General features: G+C 33.6%; 1 protein-coding gene across 1 annotated transcript; it reads left to right on the top strand.

The window, feature by feature from the left end:
• Nucleotides 1-18791: 18791 nt before the first annotated feature.
• On the top strand, nt 18792-26514 carry LOC107863141 (dipeptidyl aminopeptidase 4). Its single transcript, XM_016708941.2, has 6 exons — nt 18792-18978; nt 19647-20142; nt 20862-21053; nt 22695-22724; nt 24303-25412; nt 25726-26514. Exons 2-6 carry the CDS (start codon nt 19708-19710, stop codon nt 26275-26277), a joined length of 2319 nt encoding a protein of 772 aa, XP_016564427.2. The 5' UTR covers nt 18792-18978; nt 19647-19707; the 3' UTR covers nt 26278-26514.
• Nucleotides 26515-26841: the final 327 nt, after the last annotated feature.

Genomic DNA, 26841 nt, shown 5'->3' with positions numbered 1-26841 from the left:
CGTCGATGACACTGAACCATTTGGTAATAAATCTCTTCCTATTCACTTTAATTACGATAATATATTTTTTTTCACTTTGCCTAACCTGAGTATTTGTAGATATCGTTGGTCAAGTTGTAAGTTATGAAGCAGTTCAAATATGTAATAACGGAGGAAATAATAGTGTCTTTCAGAATATTGTATTGAAAGATGAAAAGTAAGTTTTTTTACATTTCACAACAGAAGTTGCAACATACTAAAAAAAATTCAATTACAAAATACATATTTTTTATTCACCGATTTCATAAACTATTGTACATATACAAGAGAAATAGGCTTTCAACAACTATATGAGGGGAACTTGTGGATCAAATTCAACCTCATTTAACTGCATCTACAGATGAACCTTTGATTGTGGTTTTTCAACTTATGAATGCTCAAAAATTTAGAGGTATAACTAATTGGCATTGTAATGTAAATCATATTTATTAAAAAAGAAATTATTTATTTGATTATAAAATTATTTTTCCACAGATATCTACTCTATTCGTAGTTGTTGGTATCAAACTAAGTTATGGATAAATCCATCACTACCTGAATCTATTGCATTTAAAAACAGGTTTGTCACTACCCTTTTTTAAAAATATTCACCAATTAAATTTTTAACGAATAATATTATAATATTTTTTATTTAGAATAATATTATAATATTTTTTATTTAGATTAAAGGCAGTATGTGATTCTAACTGTGAGCGGCTTAGTCAGACAAGTTCTCAACAAATTTAATCCATCACTGATGAGCTATCCAAAGAAATTGTTCCTTTTAAATCTATCAGTGATTTGATTACATGCACTGAAGTACGTTGATAATTTTTTTGTAGTTCATATTGACTTTACAAATATTGTTTTAACAATTGTTAACAATAACATTTCTAATAAACAAGAAAATACCTGCTGGATTGGTGCACAATTAGTTTGCTTGGATCTTGAATATGGATAGTCATATTTGTCTTGCAGCAAATGTCTTATAAAGGTTGAACTAGATGGAAACTCATATCTTTGCTCAAAATGCAATGCAAAAACAAAAGTTATTCACAGATTGTTACAATCCTATATCAATTTAATTCATTAACAAATAAATTTTTTAACGTGATAAATACTCTATTTCAGGTATAGGCTACAAGTTCGTGTATTGGATGTAATTGATCTTATAACATTACTGCTTTGAAGCCGTGAGGCTATGCAACTTATAGGGAAGTCCGCAAAAGAATTAAAGGAAGGCTTAATCTCAGATGATGAATGTTCATATCCAACTGAACTGGATAATATTATTGAAAAAAAAACTCATGCTTAAGATCGTGGTTAAGGAATCTAATATACACAAATATGATGAGGTCTACAAAGTTATTAAGTTTCGTGATGATGAAGTTACCAACAAAACACAACTCTCATCAAAAACTACAAGCTTCAGATTAAACAACAAAAATCAACTTACCAACAAAACACATGAAAAACAAAAACCTAAAAAAAATAAATGATACACCTATTAAAAAGCTAAAAATACTACATATAAAGCTTACATAGTAAAGCTGGTACATAATTAAAACAAGAAAAATCAAGAATTGAAGAGGGTCAAAACCTAAAAAACTCAACTTTGAAAGAGATAGATATCAGTCAAAGAGCAGAAGTTGAAAAAAATGAGCAAGAAGAAGAGTACACAAGCACATTGACATCACTCCATTAACTCTTTTTCCCATTTTTTTTATTTAGCATATGTAATTTTTTTTTTTCATAAATTTAAATTATTTACCTGTCAACGCCAACAACCACAACCATACTAGCATCACTTTTTTTTCTTCTTATCTTTCTTTCTTGAATTTCATTATTGCCCTCTGGAATAATATTTCTAGAGTTAATTTGTATAAGAACATTTGAGTTTTGAAAAACTTGCTGAAGAAAACTAGGTGATTTTTAGGAAAGTAGATGAGAAAGAGAAATTTCTAGAATCAGAATGTAGAGTGTTTTACTTTCATATTACTTTATTTGTACTTTAACTACTATTGGACCAATATGTTATCCAATCACCTTTTTGTCAACCATTCATTTTTATATAAAATTTTTAATTTTTTGTTAAATATTATTAATAATTTGTGTACTCTTTTTTTAAAATCCATAATTAAAAAAATATGAGAACATTTAATATTTATATTCTAATATAATTTATTTATATTTTTGTGTGTATGAATCATAACATTAGAGGTTAAATTAACATTTTAGAGTTATTGTTACTAAATATATTTTTCTGTTTTGAACCTATTTTTAAAATAAATTATATAATACTAAATAAATACAACATTATAAACAATTTTATAAATGTGACCAATATATTTTAAGTACTTAAATCTTTTTAAAATGTTTGAATAATAATAAATATTGTATTAATAAATTTTTTAAATCATACAATATTTTATAATATAATTATTACTTATTTAATTTAATATGATTTAAAATTTTATATTACAATCATCATCTTAAACAATTATATACGAATTTTAAGGTCATCCGCGCATAGCGCAGGTACCTACACTAGTTATTATAACATTTAAAAATATATGACAAGTATTATTAGTCACACGTTTTCTCGTGTTAATATGATAAAAAAGTATATTTGAACATATTTTTTTGAGTTAACACAATTTAAATCTTAAAAAGGAAAGAAAATCACAAAAATCTAAAAAAGTGAGTTCTATATATATATTTTTTGGTTTCCCAAGGTATCTCCACAGCCGGCAGCCGTGAGACTAATCCTCCGTTCCTACGGTCAGTGCATTAAGCAATAGAGAACTGGCCACAAAGTTTTTTTCATTCACCAGAGGTGGGGATCGAACCCCCAACCTCTTGCTCCAACTCTTGTGGTTAGTTCTATATATTTTTACTATCATTAAAAGTGAGAGATTTTAAATATTTTTATCAATTATTTATTTTAATCTAAGTAGAGTAGTATATAGTATCAAACTCTACTTTAAAGACAACTAATATTTTTATATAAATTTGATTATAATATAAATCGAAGTGTCTATTAAATAATTTTAACTAAAATTAGGAGTATTCATAAACGTGCAAAGCACATATACTAAACTAGTTATTCACATAAACGTCAATAATTCAAATATCATCAAATTCAAGTATGTCCAAAGACCAATCAACAAGCATCAATTTAGAAGCATACACACAATTAAATCGAATCAAAACTTCAATTAAACCAACGTACCTCAACCGATAAATCCGAAAATAGCTAGTCCGCAAGCGTCTTGTCCTTGCTCAAAGTTTTGAAACGTCAAAAATTTATTCCAATATGTAATTTTCATAAGTGTACAAACTTAATGACACGTTTTAGAATTTTTTACTCTAAAAGTTTTAGACCTAAAATCTAATTTATCGAGAAACGATAGTTAATCGACAATCATATGAAAATTTTAAAATTTTCAAGAAAAGATACGAAGACAGTAAACTGCAAAACATCAAACTTACAGCAGCAATTAACCCAAACTCGTTCTATCATAATTACCTAATTTCTCGTGATAATCCTATGAGAAACAATAGCAACAATACTACTCCCCTTATTCCAAATTACCCGTCCCAAATTGAGATGACACGGCTATTAAGAAAACAATGATTGGTAAAGTAACTTTATACCATTTTGCCTCTATTACTTTTGTCATACTGTTAGTTCCAATATTAATGTAGTTATTATATGGCTGATACCACTTTTTGCATGGATAATTAGGATTATAGGATTATCAAAGTCTTTGCAATATTTTTCAAGATTTTATAATTCAATGTTAGCAACAAGGAGTAATCAATTACTAAGGGTATAACGGAGAAGAAAAATTGTCTTGTCTTGATTAATAAAAAAAGATAAGTAAAATGAGAAATCAAATTAAAAAATTTGGGACGAATAATTTGGGAGGGAGGAGTATTTAATACCTAACAAGTCCTAACCATGCTACTATTCTACCATAACCTAATGATTAGCATCATTATTATTTATTATTCACACTTCCCATAGCACCCAAATTGTTAACTTCTGTTATTTCTTTAATATTTCGGGTACAAGAATCTATATATACATGCAATAATAATTTCAACACAAGTTCAAGTCTAAGACTAGAACACTTATGAAGTTCTTTAACATCTTCAACACAAGATTATAAATAATCTATCTAAGAAGTATGTTAACTATGAAACAGAATTATAAGGCCAAGTCCCCCGACTTCATGGAGTGTCCTTAAGGAATAACTCCCCTCACTGTACCCGAGGTTATAGAATCTTCCTCCTAGGATAAAATGACCTTCAATCCGAACAATAGCGGTACCTTAAATTATTGGATTCTTCGAACTCACTCAATAGTTTAATGATCACACAGAGTTTTTGTATAGAAGAAGAGTGTTTTTGCTGTCAAATATCATACCAATACCTAAGGATTATATCAGGTATTTATAGCTTTTAATGTATCCTTTTAGAAAGGGTGTATTGGTTCGGCAGAAAGACACCTTTTCAGCATAAGTCACGTCCCTGCGCTTAGTCTGTGCTGAACATGTGCCTGCTTAGTGGCCGCAGGTGACGTTTGGCATATTCTAGTAGCTTCTGTGCTATATCTGCGCCCACAGGTCGCGTACCTGCGCTACATCTGCCCCCGCAGATCACCCTACATTGTGAAACAGTGTGCCTTATCCCTCAAAGGGTCGCATCCCTTCGTGATGCATTGCGTATGCGTCTGCATGGCGTCAAAAATGCGCCCGCACTTGGAGAAAATAATACTATCAGATTTTGGATTAAAAATTTTACTTGTAAACAAGTTTCAAATAAATTTTGTCTAAAAAATTAGATCTCATCGATCGATCATTATCTAAATCCAAATCCAAAGACGAGCGAGCGAGAGATGACGACGACTGCGTGAGGCACCACCTTGTTCTTGCCTCACTATCCATGTGGAGTTAGTGTTTCTCATTATAAATACTTACAAGTTCTCTTCTCCCTCAAATGTGGGAGAATCAGTGAATTTTCTTTTAAAAATAGTAGACTTTCCAATTTGAGAGTATACTTTCTAAATTGGTGTCTCTCTTCCCTCCACCATTTTTCCTCCATTTTTCATTCACATATACACCTTGAATCCAACAATTCCCCACATGAATGGGGAATGGCTATCCTTTGAAGAAATTTACGGACAATCATGTGATCATTTAGCAAAGGCTAATTGCATCTGGATAAGTAGGTTTCCCTTTGAACTTTCCATAGTGAACATGCATCGGATGAACTCGGTCAATCGGTAGATTTAATATCTTTGAACCGTCGAGCTTTAATATATACTTAGACAACACATGTCACACAAACAGTCTTTTACTGTTTATGGTTCTCACAGTTTTATTTTTTTTCAGCTATGAACATGTTTCGATTTCATGAGCGCTTAGAGAATAGGCCTTTACTAACATTCTCCTTGAAGCGGCTTCTACTTCGCCCTCACATAGGTGATTTCTAAATGTTCAATCCTATAGATGAAACTATTTGGTCAAATCTGTCAAATTTAGATAATCATTAAAAAGTTTTTCACCTTAAGTCTTATTCTTGTTTACTAAATATTGTCTACATCATGAGAATGGGTTGGGTATTGTTAATGTTGAACCTGTCAGACACAACTTTATTTGATCTCTTTGAACCTAACTCTTGGGATCTCCAGTCTGCTAGGTAGAGTTACCGCCATGCTGACTTGTCCTAGGCCTTACACCCATTCCTTTAGATGTCCTCTCAACTCCTTCTCTAGATAGGCCTTTTGTAAGTGGATCCGACACATTATCCCATGACTTTACATAGTCAACAGTGATAATTCCACTTGAGAGAAGTTCTCTAATGGTATTATGTCTCTGTCTTATGTGACGAGATTTACCGTTATACATCATGCTCCTTGCTCTACCTATTGCCACTTGTCTATCACAGTGTATACATACTGGTTTCACTGGTTTGGGCCAATAAAGAATATCTTGCAAGAAATTTTGGAGCCATTCTGCTTCTTCACCGACTTTATCCAATGCGATAAATTCAAATTCTATCGTAGAGTGAGCAATACAAGTCTGTTTGGATGATTTCCAAGAGACCGCTTCTCCACCGATAGTAAATACATATCCACTCATGAATTGTACTTCGTTTGATTCGATGATCCAATTTACATCACTATATCCTTCAAGTACTGCAGGATATTTATTATAATACAAAGCGTAATCTTGAGTGTATTTAAGATACCCCAAAAATCTTTTCATTGCCATCCAATGAGTTTTATTAGGATTACTCGTGTACCAACTCAACTACCTAATAGTGCATGCTATGTCTGGTTGTGTATAGTTCATTATATACATTAAACATCCCAATACTCTTGCGTACTCCAAGTGTGAGTCACTTTCACCTTTATTCTTTCGAAGTGCAAAGCTCACGTCCAATGGAGTCTTGGCAATACTGAATTCCATATACTTGAATTTGTCAAGTACCTTTTCGATATAATGAGACTGTGACAATGCCAACCCTTGTGGAGTTCTATGGATTCTTATTCCTAAGATCACATCCGCAACTCCAAGGTCTTTCATATCAAACTTTCTCTCAAATATTCATTTCGTTGCATTTATGTCCGAAAGATCTCTACTGATGATCAACATATCATCCATTTACAAACACATAATGACTTGGTGATTTGGAGTGTCTTTAATGTAAACACATTTATCACATTCATTTATCTTGAACCCGTTTGCCAATATGGTTTGGTCAAACTTTGCATGCCATTATTTAGGTGCTTGTTTTAGTCCATAAAGTGACTTAACAAGTTTACACATCTTTTTTTTTTCTGAAACCACAAAATCCTCAGGTTGTTTCATGTAGATTTTTCCTCCAATTCTCCATTTAGGAATATTGTTTTCACATCCATTTGATAGATTTCAAGACTATATACTGCCGCCAAGGCAATTAACATCTGAATTGACGTTATCCTTATTACTGGCGAGTATGTATCAAAGTAATCAAGACCTTCCTTTTGTTTGAAACCTTTTACAACAAGTCTTACCTTGTATTTGTCAACAGTACCATCTGCTTTCATTTTTCTTTTGAAGATCCATTTAGAACCTAAAGGCTTATTTCCTGGAGTAAGATCAACCAACTCCCACGTCTGGTTGCTTAAGATTGAATCGATCTCACTATTGACTGCCTCTTTCCAAAAGGATGAATCTGAAGATATCATCGCTTTTTTAAATATTTGAGCCTCATTTTCTAAGAAAAATATTATAAAATCCGATCCAAACAAAATTGACGTTTTTTGACGTGTACTACATCTTGGATTCTCATCATTATGTACATTTTCACTTGGTTTCTCTCGAGGTCGTTAAGACCCTCCACTATACTGTTCATGCTTAGTTTTATATGGATAATTACTTTCAAAAAATTTCAGCGTTATCTAATTCAATTATTGTATTTTTATTAATATTTGAATGTTTGGATTTATAAACTAAAAATTGACATGCTTTACTACTTTTAGCGTATCCTATGAACCCGCAGTACATCATCTTAGGTCCTATCTTAACCCTTTTAGGCATATAAACTTGGACCTTTGCTAGACACTCCCACACTTTGAAATATTTCAAGTTGAGTTTCCTTCCTTTCAATTTTTCATAAGGAATTAATTGTGTCTTACTATGGGAAACTCTATTGAGTATCGATTGACTATAAGGATAGCCTCCCCCCACAAACTTTGCGGTAAATCTGAACTTATAAGTAAGGCATTCATCATTTCCTTCAAAGTTCAGTTTTTCCTTTCCGCAATTATATTAGATTGATGTGAAGATGGGTCTATATTTTGATGGACAATTCCATTCTCTACACATATTTCGGCGAAAGGAGATTCATATTCTTTACCCCTATCACTTCTTATCATTTTTATCTTTTTCTCTAACTGATTTTCAACTTCATTTTTGTATTGCCTAAACACATCTATTGCTTTATCCTTACTATTTAGCAAATAGACATAACAATATCTCGTGCAATAGTCGATAAAAGTTATAAAATACTTTTTTCCACCACGTGATGGTGTTGACTTCATATCATAAATGTACGTGTGTATTAAGTCTAAGAGATTGGAATTCTTTTCAACGGACTTATAAGGATGCTTTGCATACTTTGATTCCACATACGTTTGACACTTTCATTTATTGCACTTAAAGTTTGGCAAAACTTCTAAGTTAATCAGTTTTGGTAATGTTTTGTAATTAACATGGCCTAAATGTTCATGCCACAAATCATAAGACTCAAGCAAGTAAGAAGAAATTAAATTTTTATTAATTTCAACATTCATTACATTCATTTTGAATAGGCCCTCATTGAGGTAGTCTTTTCCTACATACACTTCTCCTTTACTAAGTACAATTTTTTCAAAAATAAATACACATTTGAATCCATTTTTGTCTAGAAGTGAAACTGAAATCAAGTTCTTCCATAACTTTGGAACATACAAGACATTGTTAAGTGTCAACACTCTGCCGGAAGTCATCTTCAAGCACACTTTTTTTGTTCTTTCTACTTTTACAGTAGCGGAGTTTTCCATGTAAATCTTTTCTTCTGCTTGAGCCGGAGAGAACGTCGAAAACAACTACTTGTTAGTACAAACATGGTGGGTGGCACCAGAATCCATCCACCATTCATAAGGATTTCCCACCATGTTGTATTCAGAAAGCATATCCCACAAATCATCCGTTTCTTTCTTAGACTCAGCCAGATTTGCTTGGTCCTTCTTCTTCCCTTTCTTCGGAGCACGACAATCCATAGACTTGTGTCCAATCTTGCCATAGTTGAAGCACTTTCCCTTGAATTTCTTCTTGGGTTGATTGCTTTCATTTCCAGATTTATTTTACTTTTTGGAATTATTTTGGTTATCTTCAACAATGTTTGATCCATTCATTGCAGAATTGCCTCTTGACCTTATTTCCGCAGCCTTATTATCTTTCTCAATGCATTATCGTACAATCAGATCTTCGACTGACATCTCCTTACATTTGTATTTTAAATAGTTCTTGAAGTCTTTCCACAAAGGTGGTAGCTTATCTATCATTGCTGCTACTTGAAACGCCCCATTCACGATCAGACCTATAATAAAGGTTAAGTGAATATTAAGACCATTTTTAAATGGTTCAACAAAGTTATTTGTCAAAATTATACCTTCCGCAAGGAGATCATGGATGATTACTTGCAGTTCCTGCACTTGGGAAACAACAGACTTGTTGTCTATCATTTAATACTCCAGGAATCTTGCAATAAAGAACTTTTTAGTTCCTGCATCCTCTGTCTTGTACTTCCGTTCTAGCGCCCCCCATAACTCTTTTGATGTCTTTGTTCCACTGTACACATTGTAAAGGTCATCTTGAAAACCACTCAAGATGTAATTCCTGCAAAGGAAATCTGAGTGTTTCTAAGCCTCCACAATCACGAAGTATTCTTTTTCAGAGGTTCCCTCAGGCACCTCCAGAGCTTCCTCAACCGTGAACCTTTGAAGACAGAGAGTGGTGAGGTAAAAGAACATTTTCTGTTGCCATCTCTTAAAGTCAAAACCTGCGAACTTTTTAGGTTTTTCCACTGGTGCCATCGCCGGCGGAGCATTCGTACAACTTGATGTGGCAATAGTAGTTGCCTCCATAGTTATTGCAGCGTCATGCATTTGACTATCAGCCGTCATATTTCTGTCACCACAAGACAGTACCTTTAGTAGATAGAAATGCTTATTAAAATTGCAGCAACTTTAAAACACCTCTTGTTTCTAGTTTAACGACGAAGTTTTTATGACTTCAAATTGTCAACCGAGTGATATTTAACTTGTGATGAAGATTTTATGTCTTCAAATCACTAGTTAAGTTCAAACGAAGTAGAAAACTTAAAGCTTTAACCTAAAAAAACAAGCTATACAGATTCCGAAGTAATTCCTTAAGATTGTTATTTCTTCAATATTTCGGGTACAAGAATCTGTATATACATGCAACAATAACTTCAGCACAAGTTCAAGTCTACGACTAGAACACTTATGAAGTTCTTTAACACCTCCAACACAAGATTATAAATAATATATCCAAGAAGTATGTTAACTTTTAGAAATGAGATGAAACAGAATTATAAGGCCAAGTCCCCCAAATTCACGGAGTGTACTTAAGGAATAATTTTCCTCACTATACCCGAGGTTATGAAATCTTCCTCCCAGGATAAAATGACCTTCAATCCGAACAATAGCGGTACCTCAAATTATTGGATTCTTCAAACTCACTAAACAGCTTAATGATCACACAGATTTTTTGTATAGAAGAAGAGTGTTTTTACTGTCAAATATCATACCAATACCTGAGGATTATATTAGGTATTTATAGCATGTAATGTATCCTTTTAGAAAGGACGTATTAGTTCAGCAGAAAGGCACCTTTTCAGCAGCAGTCACGTCCCTACGCCCAGTCTGTGCTGGACATACGCCTGTTCTGCGGCTGCAGGTGACATTTGGCATATTCCAGTAGCTTCTCCGCTACATCTGCGCCAACAAGTCATGTACATGCTCTGCGTCTGCGACCGCAGGTCACCCTATAGCGTAAAACAGTGTGACTTTTCCCTCGAAGGGTCGCATCCCTTCGTGATGTATTGCGTATGCGTCTGCTTGGCGTAAAAAATGCGCCCACACTTGGAGAAAAATAATACTATCAGATTTTGGATTAAAAATTTCACTTGTAAACAAGTTTCAAATAAATTTTGTCGAAAAAAATAGATCTTATCGATCGATCATTTTTCAAATCCAAATTTGAATCCGAGCTGAGCAAGCAACGACGACAACGGTGCGAGGAACCACCTTGTTCTTGCCTCACTATCCATGTGGAGTTAGTGTTTCTCATTATAAACACTTACAAGTTCTCTTCTCTCACCAATGTGCGAGAATTAGTGAACTTTCTTTTGAAAAGAGTAGACTTCCAATTTGAGAGTATACTTTCTAAATTGGTGTCTCTCTTCCCTCCACCATTTTTCCTCCATTTTCCATTCACATATACACCTTGAACCCAACAACTGCACCCTAAACATTGTTTTCTGCCTAACTTCTACTCACATGCACCGGTCACTGTTCACAATTTTCCATATTAATATTCACTAATTTACACTAATTTCAAACGCATATAATTTCAAGTTCTCACCTGAAATCGTTGTTGCCTCGACGCCGCACAATCCACGCTTCTGAATAACTTCTCTTGTGATTTGGTTGTTATTGCTATATGCACAGGCAGACTTATATGTATTTTTTTGTGCTTTGACATTCGTTAAATCTGACGCAGATTAGATATAATTATATAAAATTAGAAAAAACTTTAAAAAAGCACCTAGGAAATGAAGAAGATAGCTGAGTGCTTTGATTTTCAGGCGGAACCTTGAAGCTTTGGGCGTTAATAATGTATTCGAACCTCATGAGCACCCATGACCCTTAAATCCTAAATCTGCCACCGGTTATATGGAGTTAAAACTAATAATTTTAATTAACTTGAATTTGGATTAGGTGATACACGGTAGTTTGTGAATTTATAGATTTAGTTTAATTACTCGTCAATTTAATTTGTTGTCAAAATGATCCAAAAATTTAAATAGACCTTTGAAAATCATTCAAAATCTCATGAAAATAAGTCGAATATGTAAATTTACTAAAAAATATTTGAAAATATTAAAATATTAAATCGAGGTAATCTTGATCAAAAGTTGACCGTGGTCGAACCTACCTTTTTTAAACTTCAAGAACTGCATCAATAACTAAAATCACTTTCGCACACCTCAAGAATCGGTATTATCCTCTGCTGTAAGTCATAAAGCATGTATACAAACTACGGGTAGAACTAAAATAGAAAAGATAATTAAAATTTATAAAACATTTAGGAGGGTTATTATAGAAACTCTCGTAGCTTGAGGCATGCTAATAGGGGGTCAACCTTTTAGTTCAAACCCACTTCGGCAGCCACACGTACTATGGCTTCATCCCTTACTTTTTTTCACTCAACATTTAGTTTACCTAGTCTTATAAAATGAACAAACACAAGCATAAATAGGAATGAATCCCCAACTTTGTATTTAACTTATGCCACAAAGAAGCATACTCAAAAAGCCTTACAAAAATTTAACCATCACAACTAAATTTGGCTTGAGACGACCTGTTTGTGCCTAATTATATGTCATATCTTTTGACACATGCTAGTCACATGTTCAACACATGATCTTATCCTATTACAGTTGGCATCCCCAACTGATAGGATTAATTTGAATCAAATACAACATTCAAATTACAATAGCAAACAAAGCCTGCTATATGTCCAAGCGGTTGTAACTACCTAACTACAAGTGCTAGCACATCCTTGACACCATTTGTTCTAATTTTTCACCAGGGCCTTGTATATCTGTGTACTCACCCATGCCATTACCTTGTCAGCACCCAAGTCACCTAATCCGAGCTATGTCTATCCCAACGTTTCTTGTATAATCCACGCCTTTGCAACATGACTTGTCATAGCTTAAATCATCCTTAGCCTTGATATGACTTAGTTTGCCAGCCTTGTCATGCCTTAGCCACTCTGTTGGAAAGTTCTTGCTATGCACTGTCGATACGTGTCATTCCTTGCTAACATGCTCAAGTTGGAAGATTGGCCTTAAGTGAATCTAATCTTGATGCTAACCATTTGATCTTAGCTAGATTGATCATGCAAAATCCTAGTCAAGCTCAAGCCATCCAAGTCATCAAGTTGGGGGTCTAATAAATTCCCTCCACCAGATGAGCTCGTCGTTCTCAATGAGTTAGAATCTAAGTAAGCATTGAATTCATTTTCAAACTGCCACAAGTAGCATCACACACTTGCTTGCCCTTCCATTAAATCATAAATTTTGTTTGCTTATTCTTCTTGCCTTATCCCAAAGTTTGGTGATCCAAGATTTTTTCAATCTTCTCTCCATATAGCTGCCATACAACAAGAGGAGCATATTTTTGTCGACCTTACTGTATCTTAAGTATCTTCATAAAAAGGCTTCAGAAAACTCATCTGGAAAGTAGGGTGGATCTTTAGTCTTTCCGGCAGATTCAATCGATAAACTATTTCACCCACATATTCTATCACATCAAAAAGTCCATTATAATTTGAAATTAGTCAACGATGAATCTTCTTGCTAATGATTTTTTTCTAGATTTAGGGATTAAGCTTTAGCAACATCTTGTCACTAACCTGGAATTCTAAATTACGCTGATGTCTATCAGCATACTTCTTCATTTATTTTGCTGCCTTTCTCAAGCTACCTTGTGCTTTATCTAGCAACTCTTACATGTTTTGTGCATACTTGTAGGTAGCAGGGCACTTGCCTTTTGATTTAGACCTAGCGACTTCCAGTGGCGTGTTAGGATGCATGCCCAAAACTAGTTCAAATGGGCTCTTCTCAATTGCCGACAATCTGCGCAGGTTATAATAAAACTATGGATTGTCTAACAATTCTACCAAATTTCTCTGACTTGCAGTTATATAATGCCTCAAATACTCTTCAAGCAGATGATTGATTCTTTCGGTCTGTCCACCAGTTTGTGGATGATTTGTAGTTAAGAACTTTAGTTCAGTACCCATCATGTTGAATCATGCAGTCCGAAATTAGCGTGTGAACCTCGTATATCGATCACTCACAATATCAAGTAGAATACTAAAATTCTTCTCTATGAACTCATAGAATAATTCAGCAGCTATATTAGAAGAACAAAGAGTAGGAGCAATAATGAAATAACATACTTTGAAAATTTGTCAACCACAACCATGACTGACGCTTTACCATTAACCTTTGGAAATCCACTAATGAAATCCATTGAAATGTAAGCCCATAGATGCTCTACAATAGGTTAAGGTTGCAGTAAGCCAACTTTCTTTCTTCTTTCAGTCTTATCAAGTTGACAAACAAGATAAGACTTCATATAGGTTTCAATATCATCTTTCATTTTTGGCTAGAAATAATTTTGGGACAACAATGCCATCATTCTTTCAACATTTGAATGACCAGTATCATGTATTTTTTAGGAGTTTTAAATGCAAACTATTACCTTGAGGCACAACTATTATCCCCTTTGAAATACAATAGATCGTCCTTGATCTAATACCATCTAACAATCCATTCTTTCACTTGGTCCATCAATTTTATATATAATGAATCATATGCAACACTATACTTTATTTTATCTAAGAAATCTAAGTCAAGTCTGGTGATTGCATAAACTGTAACAAATACCTCTTTGCGACTCAATGCATCTGCAACTTGATTTTGCTTGCCTAACTTATATATCTAAATGAAGTTATATTCAGTAAGAGTCTCCTTCCATCAGGCCTGCTTTGGACTCAATTTCTATTAAGTTTTGAAGTATATACTGGCCACATTATTCGTCTTGACAACAAACCTCATTCCCCAACAAATAAACCTGCCAGATTTGAAGATTGTCATTATCTCTTTTTCATCAGTAAAATAACTTTGCTCTGTAGGATTCAATTTTCTGCTTTCAAGCTCTATCGGATGATCCTCTTGAATTAGCACATTATCGACTACATATGCAGAAGCATCGATGTGAACTTCAAATGATAAGTCAAAATTAGACAACTGTAATATTGGTTCGAAAACAATGACCTTCTTTAATGATTTAACAGCCTAGTTACTTGCTTCAGACCAAACCCACTTAACATTCTTCTTTAACACGTCCATCAATGAGGCAACTTTCTTTAAATTGCTAGCAATGAACTTCTGATAATAGCTTGCTAAGCCAAAATTAGCCTCACTCTTTAACATTAATAACCCTTTTTAAATTGACGTAGTAAGCCACACGAGACTTATCCCTCCACCTAAGCATTGGCAACTAGAATCCCACTAATCCTCAACCCATTTTTGTTGATCCATTTTTCAACCCGACCCACTACTAATTAAAGTCAAACATGACCTTTACTCCGGATTTCACCATTCAAGCATCAGATATGAGAAAAAAGATCGATCCATTGTTTTGAAATTCTTATTTTAGAGATTTTGTTGTGGTAATTCTTGAAGTGGGAGTATAGAAGAGCTCATAGATTAGAGATTGGAGTCTAATAATAATAAACAAAAAGTGAAAAAAATAGAAAAGTGACACTCTTGTGCACTAGTGCCAGTCCTCCACTTAGGCCTATTGTGTCTGAGGTAATGCTTTGAAGAACAAATAGCTATTCCAGATGAAATTTCAGAGGAAAGTACTTACTCCATTTATTTAAGGTTTAAAGCCATGAAAGATTTTCATCAAGAGAAGCAAAATCAAAAGCTATTTGAAACCCAAAGTCAAAACACCATGACTATACGAACTGACATGAACTCTTCTTCTGCATTTTCTACTAATATGTTCGATTCAGCTTAGTTTCAAGATCAAGAGAATACATAATGTCATTTCATTCATGATAATTCTAGCTCGTTCCAATAGGAGAAGCAAGAATCAGATTTTTGAAGTAAAAAAAAACATAACAAGTTCTAAATTAATGTGCAGATTTCAAGAACTACCTTAAATTCCCAAAACTATTTCATAACAAGGGATCAACGTTTTTTTCTCTTATCTAATGATTGAATGGTGAAATGAGAATTGTAGGTCGGTGTTTGCCTTTAATTGGTAGTAGGTCCGGTTAGAAAATGGATAAGCAAAAATGGATTAAAGGTTAGTGGGATCCTAGTTGGCAATGTTTAGGGGGAGGGATAAGTCACGCGTAACTTGTCACGTCAATTGAAAAAAGGATTGTTAACTTAAAGGATATTTGTGGTAGATAACGATGGAGGCATTTTTTATCTCAAAATATAACAAAGCACAGGTCATTCCGCATAATCGAGTCCTTTTCCATATTATTTATAAATTAGTGATACTAATCATGCATCTAATCGATAAAATATGGAAAACTCATGCCCTCTTGCCTCCCGCAAGTATGGACTTATACATTTACTAATAATTTACTTATAAAGATGTCAATAGAACGTTTCCAAAAGTAAATTCAACTTCCTTTTACTTCAACCTCTTAAGACACTCTAAATTATCATTCAACGCCCAACATTCACAACACATGCTCTAATATAATTGCATTGTAGTCAAACTACATATTACAACATGTATTCATTATCAACAACTCATAATTAGTCTACTCGATTTATCCGAATATTTAAAATTTAGGCTCAAAGTCATGTAATTTTTTAATGATTTATTTTAAGAAAAAAACAATGTCAAACATGCTATTACTCTATCGGCATTCCAAAATGCATTAAATATATTTAAAGGTATAATGAAGAAATGATTACCTTAATTTGTCCCAAAATTAAATATATTTCAATAAAATTAGTGATTTAAAATAAAATTTTAATAAAACACATTATATTAGTGTTACTATAATAATAATAATGTAGTAATGCATTTTTATTACATATTATTACTTGTTTTTAGTGTATTATTCTTAAGAATTCTTTAACTTCAAATAGTAATCTTATTATTTATAAAAGTAAAAATTAATTCTAGTTAATAAAATGTTAGCCATTTGTTTGTAATATATTACTTTGAATGTGATTATAAAATTTTTATTTATTAATATGAAGTTTTGAATTTTTTATTCCGAAGCTTTAATATATTTCTAGTAAAAAATATATAATTTTTCTTTCTTTTTTTTTTTAAAAAATATATTTAGATGATTTTACATGTTTAATACTGTTTTAAATAAAAATGAAATCATAAAATTTTCTTTAAATATTCTTGGAGCCTTAAGTTCTAAACATCTCAAAATAGGAATTTTGCTAGCCTCATCCTTCAGTTAACCAACTCAAAATCCTAACTCGAACTACCTTAATGATTTCTTGAAGATTGAAGGATTCATAGTAATTTCAATATAGTCATCTAATCATGATAATTATAATGGATGCATTATGAATTCATCTGAAATTGTATTTGATATTTTGACCACCTAACCTTCGGTGTTTAAAATATAGTCACTTTGTTTGCTTTTATAAATCACTTTTAACGTGACACACTCATTAAGAAAATCATAATTTGCTTAGTAATTCTGTCATATTATCTTTATTAATTAGTATTTAATAATAGATATTAAAAAATAAGTAATTAATATTAACAATAAAATATTTTTTTTTAGTTTATAAAATTTAACAAGTAAAAAGAAAATTAAATTAAAAAAGTAATGAAAAGTAAATTAGGCTAAGTACTTACAAATAAAGAGAGTTGTATCAAAATAGTGTCAAATTAGGGTCAATTCTAATAAATGAGTTTGTCAGATTTTTTATGACTAAAATGGTAAAATGCATGGACATAGAGCACCTTCAGTGTGCAATTTTCATGTTAAAAAAATAGACGGACGTTAAATATATTTATACTGAAGGTGCTCTACGTTCACGAGTCTTCAGTGAATCTTTTACATTTTAAGGAAAGGCTCATTGCTGGTCATGAGCCTTCTGAGGATTTTACATTTTTGAAGAAAAACTCATTTCCTTCAATGCACCTTCAACATAAATTTTATTATCTCGAAATCTGAAAAGACTGTCATCGTCTGAATTGATGGGACAAGAGAAGATCATTTTTTCACATACTAAAGACTCATCTTTACAATGCACCGTCAGTCAAATTACAAAAACACCTTTGAGAGTTTTCTCCAAAAAATAATTCTTTGTCTTCGCTTCATCTCAACTTTACAAAATCTCTATCTTTACCCGAGGTCCCTCTTCTTCATCTCAATAAAATATATTTACACTGAAGGTGCTCTCCTCTCACGAGTCTTCAGTAATTTTTTTATATTTTAAATAAAGGCTCATTAATCGTCATGAGTCTTCTGTGAAATTTACTGTTCAAGAATCTGAAAAAGGTTGTTATTTTCTTAATTGATGGGACAATAGGGGATAACTTTTTCATACCCTAAAAACTCATGGACAATTCAGAAAATGACAATCTTTTTCAGAAAAATTTAGTGAAGACTTGTGAGAGTAGAGAACCTTCAGTGTAAATATATTTTATTGAGATGAAGAAGGGGGACCTCGAGTAAAGATAGAGATTTTGTAAAGTTGAGATAAAGTGAAGATAAAAAATTATTTTTTGGAGAAAAATCTCAAAGGTATTTTTGTAATTTGACTGAAGGTATATTGTAAAGATGAGTCTTTAGTATGTGAAAAAATAGTCTTCTCTTGTCCCATCAATTCAGATGATGACAGTGTTTTCAGATTTCGAGATAATAAAATTTATATTGAAGGTGCATGGAAGGAAATGAGTCTTTCTTTCAAAATGTAAAATTCACGGAAGGTTCATGACCATCAAGGAGCCTTTCTTTAAAATGTAAAAGATTCACTAAAAACTCGTGAAAGTAAAGTACCTTCAATGCAAATATATTTAACGTCCGTCTATTTTTTTAACGTGAAAATTACACATTGAAGGTGCTCTATATCCGTGCATTTTCACCATTTTGATCATAAAAAATCTAGCAATCCAATTTTTTAAAATTAACCCTAATATGACACTATTTTGATCCAACTCTCACAAATAAAAGTAGTGCGTACTTTAATCCAACCTTGTAGAACTCAAAGTGCGTACTAAATGAAATGTGTGTTTTCAACGAAGCCAATCATGCATCGCATCAAAACCTTCACCAACGCGCGCATGTGCACGTTATTCCACGCTCCTCTTAATTGTTTGTCCCTCTATAAAACCATTTTTTATTAGTCAATTTCAAGTTTCCTCGAAATCTGAAAAATCCAACAACTCTGTTCTGCCCATGGAGAATCTCCAATTCTATTTTTCAGAATAATTTAAAAATTTTCAACAGAAAAATAAATGCAAAATTCTTCAATTCAAATCTTGCTCATTGAATCTAAAAGGGTCTGATTGGGTTTCTGTTTTCTCACTTTCAGGCATGTTCATTTAATCTCTTAATCACTTATTACAAATTTTGGTTTATCAATTGGATTTGTATGTTTGTTGTGTGATTTACTAGTATCTTTTAGCTTCTTGATTGGTTTGTATATCTCTATTTCCTCTATTTAGTGTTTGTTGTTTATTTTATTGAAGTAAAGTGTTTGGTGGTAGTGTGAAGATTGCTACTTTATTTGGTTTCGTTTTAGATTCTTGATTTATTTTACTGGTGGATGTTTTCTATTTTCTTGTTTTAGTTCTTCATTTGGTTTATAAATCCTTGTTTCCTCTATTTAGTGTTATATTTATCTTCTTGAAGTAAGAGTTTGGTGGTAATCTAAAGCTTGCAACTTTGTTTGGTTTTGTTTTAGAATCTTGGTTTGTTTTACTTGTAGGTGTTTTCTATTTTCTTGTTTTAGTTCTTTATTTGGTTAATTCCTTGTTTTAGTTCTACACTCTGTTTATTTACACCTAGTTTATTTTACTAGTGGGTGTTTTATATTTCTTGTTTTAGTTCTTCATTTGGTTTATTTAACTATTGGCTGTCTGCTAGTGTATTCTTGTTTTAGTGCTTTATTTGGTTTATTTTCTTGTTGTGGAACGTTTGAGGAGTAATTTGGTGAAGACTGGTAGCATCAGATTGAAATTGATATAGTGTTTATTGCAGAATTGTTGAGATTGATTGGATCAATGTGTGAATTGTACAATCTTGGATGATATAATCTGTAATGCAATCAACAAATTCAAGTGAAAAGAAGTGTTTGAAACGTTCGAGATCATTTCCGAGTGAGATGCCAAATACAAATGTTGCAAAGCCTCTAGAGGATTGCATCTTGTTTCCCGTTGAAGATATAGTGCAGTACCCTTTGCCTGGTTGTGGTTCGCCAACGTGTATAAGTTTTAGTCCAGATGATAGTTTAGTTACATATTTGTATAGTCCAAACCAAAATCTATGTAGAAAGGTTTTCGTATTAGATTTCAAGAATGGAAGGCACGAATTGTTCTTTAGTCCACCGGATGGTGGACTCGATGAGAATAACTTATCTGCGGAAGAGAAGCTTAGAAGGGAAAGGTCAAGAGAGCGTGGTTTAGGGGTAACACGATATGAATGGATTAAGGCAAGCGCCAGACGGAAGGTCATCATGGTACCACTACCTGCTGGAGTAAGTTATCTTTTCTCATGTAAGTTTTAGTGCTCACTTTCTATTTATTGCAATCCCTATTGTTCAACTGAACTAACTATAATCTCCGGAACTACTGCTTGATACAATTGATAATTAAAGAAAGAAAGTTGCTCTCTGCCAGTTGTGAAATTCTCTCATTTTTTTTTGTATATTCCAAAATCACTGGGCCACCCCAATTCTCTCTCTCTTTTTTTTTTTTTTTTTTGAAAAAACTGATATACATTCACCACCTCACTACTGGCTCCTATTATATAGGAGTAATCATTTAGCTGTTAAAGCCTTCTTTTGGTGTAAAAAAAAAAAATTAAGTTGTGAAAATCTAGAACAGTCTTATCTGAATACTATCTGTTAGCCAGTCCTCTTTTCTTCATCTTATCTGAAATAGTGACAATTTTTCTTTCTATAATAGCTCACTTGATATACCGTCCTTATCTTGGGTTTTGTAGTAGTTCTCAAATATTTGAGTTTTGATTGACACGTTCTTATTTTTTGTGACTTTGTTCTATCTGCAAAAAGAATTTTTTCTTGGGACTGCTTTGGAGAAAATCATAATGATTTTGTTTCATGAAAATTCCATTTTTACTTGAAATCCAATATATATCTGTACCATATTATTTTTGTCAGGGTCCAAACTGATTGTTTGAATGTTTTTCTCCAATTATCAGATCTAATCAGAGCTTACTTTATATGTAAAACAGCTATACTTGAAGGATCAGGATGAAGAACCAGAACTTACGATAGCAAGTACATCCTCCTCGCCGGTCCTGGATCCACATATTTCACCTGATGGTACCAGGCTTGCCTATGTGAGAGATAATGAGTTGCATGTGTTAAACCTTTTGTTCAATGAATCTAAGCAATTAACAACAGGCGCTGATGGCAATGTTATAGTAAGGACTTGTTCCACATACTTATTGCTGATATATCTGCCTTATCTATTGCTATGAGTAATTAATGAACTTAATTGCTCTTCACATGTAATGTACATCGTATGCCATTGTTTTAATGCTAATTTTACCTTGTTCATCCTCACTGATTCATTTATTTGGTCTATCTTATTGACCTCGTTGCTTGGGTCGTATAGTTTTACGATTTCATCGACTAAAAAGGTTATCAAATGAATTGTAATTACAATTGAAACGTAACGAAAAGGAAATGTGAGTTAATATATGCTCTAACGTTGAAAATAAAGTTTTTATAAAGAAGAGTCCCTTAATTACATTATTCTAAAATGGAAATCGGGAATTCAATTTCTTATAAGTCTATTTATCCTTTTTAGAAGGTGGTATGCAGCCACTCAGCCTCAAACCGAGATGCATTACCACTTTCCTAAGAGCAGTGTGTCTACCAATTGCACCATAGCGGACTGTTTTGCTCTCATAAAAGCCTATGAAAAAGCAATTGGGAGATTAAGTAAGCTATATTAGTTTACTTATATTCAAATGGAACAATACCAATAAAACTTTGTTTAAATAGGAATTTGAAGTTGAAGGCTCATTAATTTATATTTGAGTTAGAGTTTTTTTTTTTTTTTAAGTTTAACTTGGTACTTTCCTATATTTTATGCTTTCCTCGAATTGAACTCTTGTAACAAAACCACTCTATGGTCACCCGACCAAGGAGCATTACATTGACTTTGAAGTAGTTGCATGGTACTGACATTTTGTAGACGTGGTTCGGCTATTCCTATTTGTCTCTATCTATTGGTGGGCAAATATATGAAGGAAGGAACCAGTGGATTGAGGAATGAAAGCACGTGTTCAATGAGGGGAATGAGACTCCACTCAATGGGGAAAACCCCTACCTCTAACATGTCATAGCATAGTGAGAGAAACATTGAGAAACAACAACTTGCACTAGTTAATTTGTCTCTTTCTTATGATCTTCCAACCTTCACATTGGTTGTAATTTCTTTTAGCTTTATTTTAAACGACCAAGTTCGATTAGATATAAATGTTATTCTGTATTTCTCTTTGAGATTATCATGATTCTTGCGGAAAATGGAATTTTTATTATCACGTGCACCCTCAATCTATGACTGGAGAGAATGTGAGAGAAAGATGAGGATAATGCGTGAAGACAAATATCTTGAATTGTGCAGCATGTTTACCCAATGTAGGATACTAATACATAAACTACGACATCTTTACACATGCAATAAGTCTTAAGTATCTAAGTAATCTGATACTGATGATCGTAGGAAGAGACCTTTTAGGCTATAGCAAGAGCATAAGTTATTGCGTGAGGGAGAAAGACAAGTGGGATGGTCAAGTTACAAAGGAAAAACAAAGGAATATGGTGAAGAGGAAGAACCATTGAGTATCCATAAGAATATCTTGTTTTAACAGGAATTATCATTTAAGAGTTGTATTGGCTGGAGTTCGTATCTGAATCCTTCCATTCATCAGAGTCATCTTCTAGATATGAAGTTCTCCATAAATATTGTGTTGACCATTGTTTCGCTTTATACTGCTTTATTTAACTTAATTTGATACTAATCCTTTTTTGCCTTCCTTTTTCCCCATCTGCAGACACATGGTCTTGCTGAATACATTGCTCAGGTTAGATCGTTATCGATGTTTTATTACTAGTTTAGGGAAGATTAGCCTCTTTGATGTTGATATTGACATTTCATCATTTACCTGTTTTAATAAATACCATTAACACCTACGTTTATGAATATCTCCGTAAAACTTGTTCAAAAAGTTATTTTCTCTGAGCAAGGAAATGAACATAGACATAGTCAAGTGAATGGAGAAATTATTTAAATGGTTGATATCCTTATTTACTTTGGTTAGGATCTAGTGCTTTTGAACTTTTTTGTTAAAACGTGGAACTATGGTTGACAACTTGGCGTAGAAGTATGATGTAGCTAAAATAGATCTTCTAGAAAATACGTAAGTTGCACCTCAAACTTGTTCAGATAACTCAGTTACGCACTTTAACTTTATGGGCATTTATTTACCCCCCTCTATTCTAATCTGAAGTAAAACTAACACCTCCTTCCAAACAAAATCCCAAATTTCTTTAAATGAGTGTTCTACATGTCCTCGACACGTATATAACATCATTTTTTTGATCAAATTTTTTTTGTTCTTTTTTTTTTAGAAAAAGTTTTTTACCCTCTTCTTTCTTTTTTCCTTATTTTTTCTTCTTTTTCAAATCCATGGTTAGCAGCTGCACATTGATGCTAGGTTTATTTTTTGTTTATCGAATTTCCAACACGCGCACACCTCACCCATAATCCAAAGGGGTTATCGATGGGGTAATGTATAGATGAGATAGATAACCGTATAGAGGAAAGCAAAGTAGCCAGAATTTAACTTTCTGGTGAAGATGAGACGGCTTCAATCTCTAGTTTTGAATCCTAGATTTTGATTTACAAGGGATCTGTGAAAAGTATTTTTGTTCATGTTTTAGAAAGAAACATACACATCGTAAATTTCATCATAAGAAAATGGTGCCGGCAAATACTTTATCTGGACAATCAAACCCGCATCTAATTTGTCTGAGAAATAAATTTGATCTTTATTAATATTAACCCATCTACTAATTTTATTTACAAAGAAGACCGAGAGAATGACATGGAGGTGTGGGGAGATGGGGAGACACTGTCGGGAAAATCTGGAGAAAGCAAGAAAGAGAAAACTGAGGAAAGAACAAGAAAGCGAAATGAAAAGAATACCTAAAATGAAAAATAAAATATTATTTTATGTATACTAAATCTCATCCAATTAGAAGATGATATGTATAGTTTGAATCAGTTTTAGTGTTAATTTTTCGTTTTCACGCACTTCCAGAAAGTTAGCAACACTTTCTTGTCATGCCACTTGTTAAGGATTCAGATTAGAATAGGGGCGGTAAAGAAATGCCCGTAAAGTTTAGGTGTGTTGCTAAAGTTCTCGGGACAAGTTTGAGGTGCAACTTATGTGTTTTCCTAAATCTTTTTTTTTCTTTGATAACTCTGACTAATTTGCTTATCCATTACTTTCGGTAGCTGTTATGAAATTTTGACCTGCAAACAACAAAAGTATCTTTTACAGTTCTAGTATTAAGGAAGGGGACCGCTTGCTTATTGCAAGATGCTTCAATGTCGCCTTCTTGGTCTTAGCCTGAAACCATTTCATTGCTGATTGTAGGAGGAAATGGAACGGAAAAATGGGTACTGGTGGTCACTGGACAGCAAATATATAGCATTCACCCAGGTTGATTCATCTGGTATACCTTTATTCAGAATTATGCATCAAGGTAAAAATTCCATTGGTCCCGAGGCACAGGAAGACCATGCTTACCCTTTTGCGGGAGGGCCAAATGTCAAAGTTCGCCTAGGAGTAGTTCCAACTAATGGAGGTCAAATAACATGGATGGATCTTTTTTGTGGTGAAACGGACAAAGCAAATGAGGACGAGGAATATTTAGCCAGAGTGAATTGGATGCATGGAAATATTCTGACCGCACAGGTCTTGAATCGATCACAATCCAAACTGAAAATCCTTAAGTTTGATATCAAGACAGGGCAAAGGAATGTAATATTAATTGAAGAAAATGATACATGGGTCAATGTTCACGATTGTTTTATACCTTTGGATAAAGGACCTAACAGAATTAATGGTGCATTTATTTGGGCTAGTGAGAAAACAGGGTTCAAACATTTGTATCTTCACGACACCAATGGAGTCTGTTTGGGGCCTATAACTCAAGGTGATTGGCTGGTCGAACAAGTTGCTGGTGTAAATGAAGTTACTGGACTTGTATATTTTACAGGTACTTTGGACAGTCCTATGGAATCTCACCTTTACTGTGCTAAGTTGTTCCCCGATGCTAACAGTTTATTGCAGTCACCTTTGAGATTGACTAATGGACGTGGAAAACATGTAGTTGTGCTTGATCATCAAATGCAAAGATTCATAGATATCCATGATTCCTTGGTCTCACCTCCCAGAATTTCACTCTGCTCCTTGCATGATGGAAGCTTGATTATGCATTTATTTGATCAACCGATCAGTGTTCTACAATCCAAAAAACTCCATCTTGAATCTCCAGAAATAATTCAGATACAGGCCAAAGATGGAACCGCTTTATATGGGGCACTATACAAACCAGATTCGATGAAGTTTGGACCTCCTCCATACAGAACCATGATTGAAGTCTATGGTGGTCCCAGTGTACAGCTTGTGTGTGACTCGTGGACAAACACAGTCGACATGAGAGCTCAGTATCTAAGAAGCAAAGGTGTCTTAGTTTGGAAGGTTTGCTCCTCTTCTCGTTTCTATCCATATGCATTTTTATCTAAATTCCTTCAGCTGTAGTTGGCCATATGCAAGAGACGTTGAAGTCTGATTGTTGTTGTAGCATCTTTGGTTCTCTGTCCTTAAATTGCTGCTCTCCTCCTTCGGCCATAGTTAGGACCCAAAATCCGATTCCAAGCATGACTTTTATGTGGAGACCATTGTCTTTGTCTGTTGTATATTTTCTAAATTGAGTTTCCTGTAATTTTTATCAGAGGAGATTGTTTATCTTTGTTTTAAGGCGTTCACGACTTTACTGCTCAACTTTTTGCAGATGGACAATAGAGGCACTGCTCGACGAGGACTCATGTTCGAGGGTGTTCTCAAACATAAATTTGGCCTTGTTGACGCTGACGATCAACTGACAGGAGCTGAGTGGCTCCAGAAACAAGGGCTAGCAAAACAGGGCCACATTGGATTATATGGATGGAGCTACGGTGGGTATCTCTCAGCTATGACGTTAGCAAGGTTCCCTGAGGTATTCAAGTGTGCTGTTTCTGGTGCCCCCGTCACATCATGGGACGGATATGATTCATTTTACACAGAAAAGTATATGGGCCTACCATCTGAAAATCCATCCGGCTATATAGAGAGCTCCGTAATGCACCATGTAGACAAAATCAAAGGGAAGCTTTTACTTGTACATGGCATGATTGATGAAAATGTGCATTTTAGGCACACTGCTAGGCTTATTAACGCGCTAGTGGCAGCCGGAAAGCCCTATGAGTTGTTAATATTCCCGGATGAACGTCACATGCCTCGGAGACTCAGAGACCGTATATACATGGAGGAGAGAATTTGGGAATTCATTGAGAGGAACTTGTGAATTGCCTTTTCATTGTTGTAGCAATCACTTGTAGAGAGATTTTGGGTCTCATTTCCAGTTTACCATAGCATGTTTTACTTGATTATAGAAGAAATTGTACTATTCTCTGATAAAACAAAGGTAGGCAGGCTAATAAAAAGTTGTCTCTGTAATAGCTGCCATTTACCATAAGCTTAGCAGATGTACAAAAATAATACAAACACCCCCACTTCTTGGGGAGAAATTTGTTTTCTACCATCTCTGCCAGTGATTAGTGCACTTGCCTTTCCTCTTATTTAATTTGCAAAAATGATGTTGCACTCGTGTTGGATCCACTATTCTTGTACTCTCACTAGATTTGGCGTCTGTCAAACATTTTTTTAAGAGTCTAACCAATATAGATTTTATGTACTACTCCCTTCTTCCCCTCCCACCAACAATAGATTTTTCTAAACTGTGTAATAGTGCATTTGCATTGGATCAACACAAAGTAAAGGTGCAATTACTGACACAGCAAATACAATGGAAGGTTTCAATTTGGCTGCCATTTCTATTCTATATTTAGGGATGAATGCATTCTTGGAA

Source organism: Capsicum annuum, chromosome 3 (genome assembly GCF_002878395.1).
Source record: "Capsicum annuum cultivar UCD-10X-F1 chromosome 3, UCD10Xv1.1, whole genome shotgun sequence".
In the NCBI taxonomy this organism is placed as follows: domain Eukaryota; kingdom Viridiplantae; phylum Streptophyta; class Magnoliopsida; order Solanales; family Solanaceae; genus Capsicum; species Capsicum annuum.
Note: the sequence above shows the minus strand (reverse complement) of the source record. Positions and strands in the feature narration are given on the sequence as shown.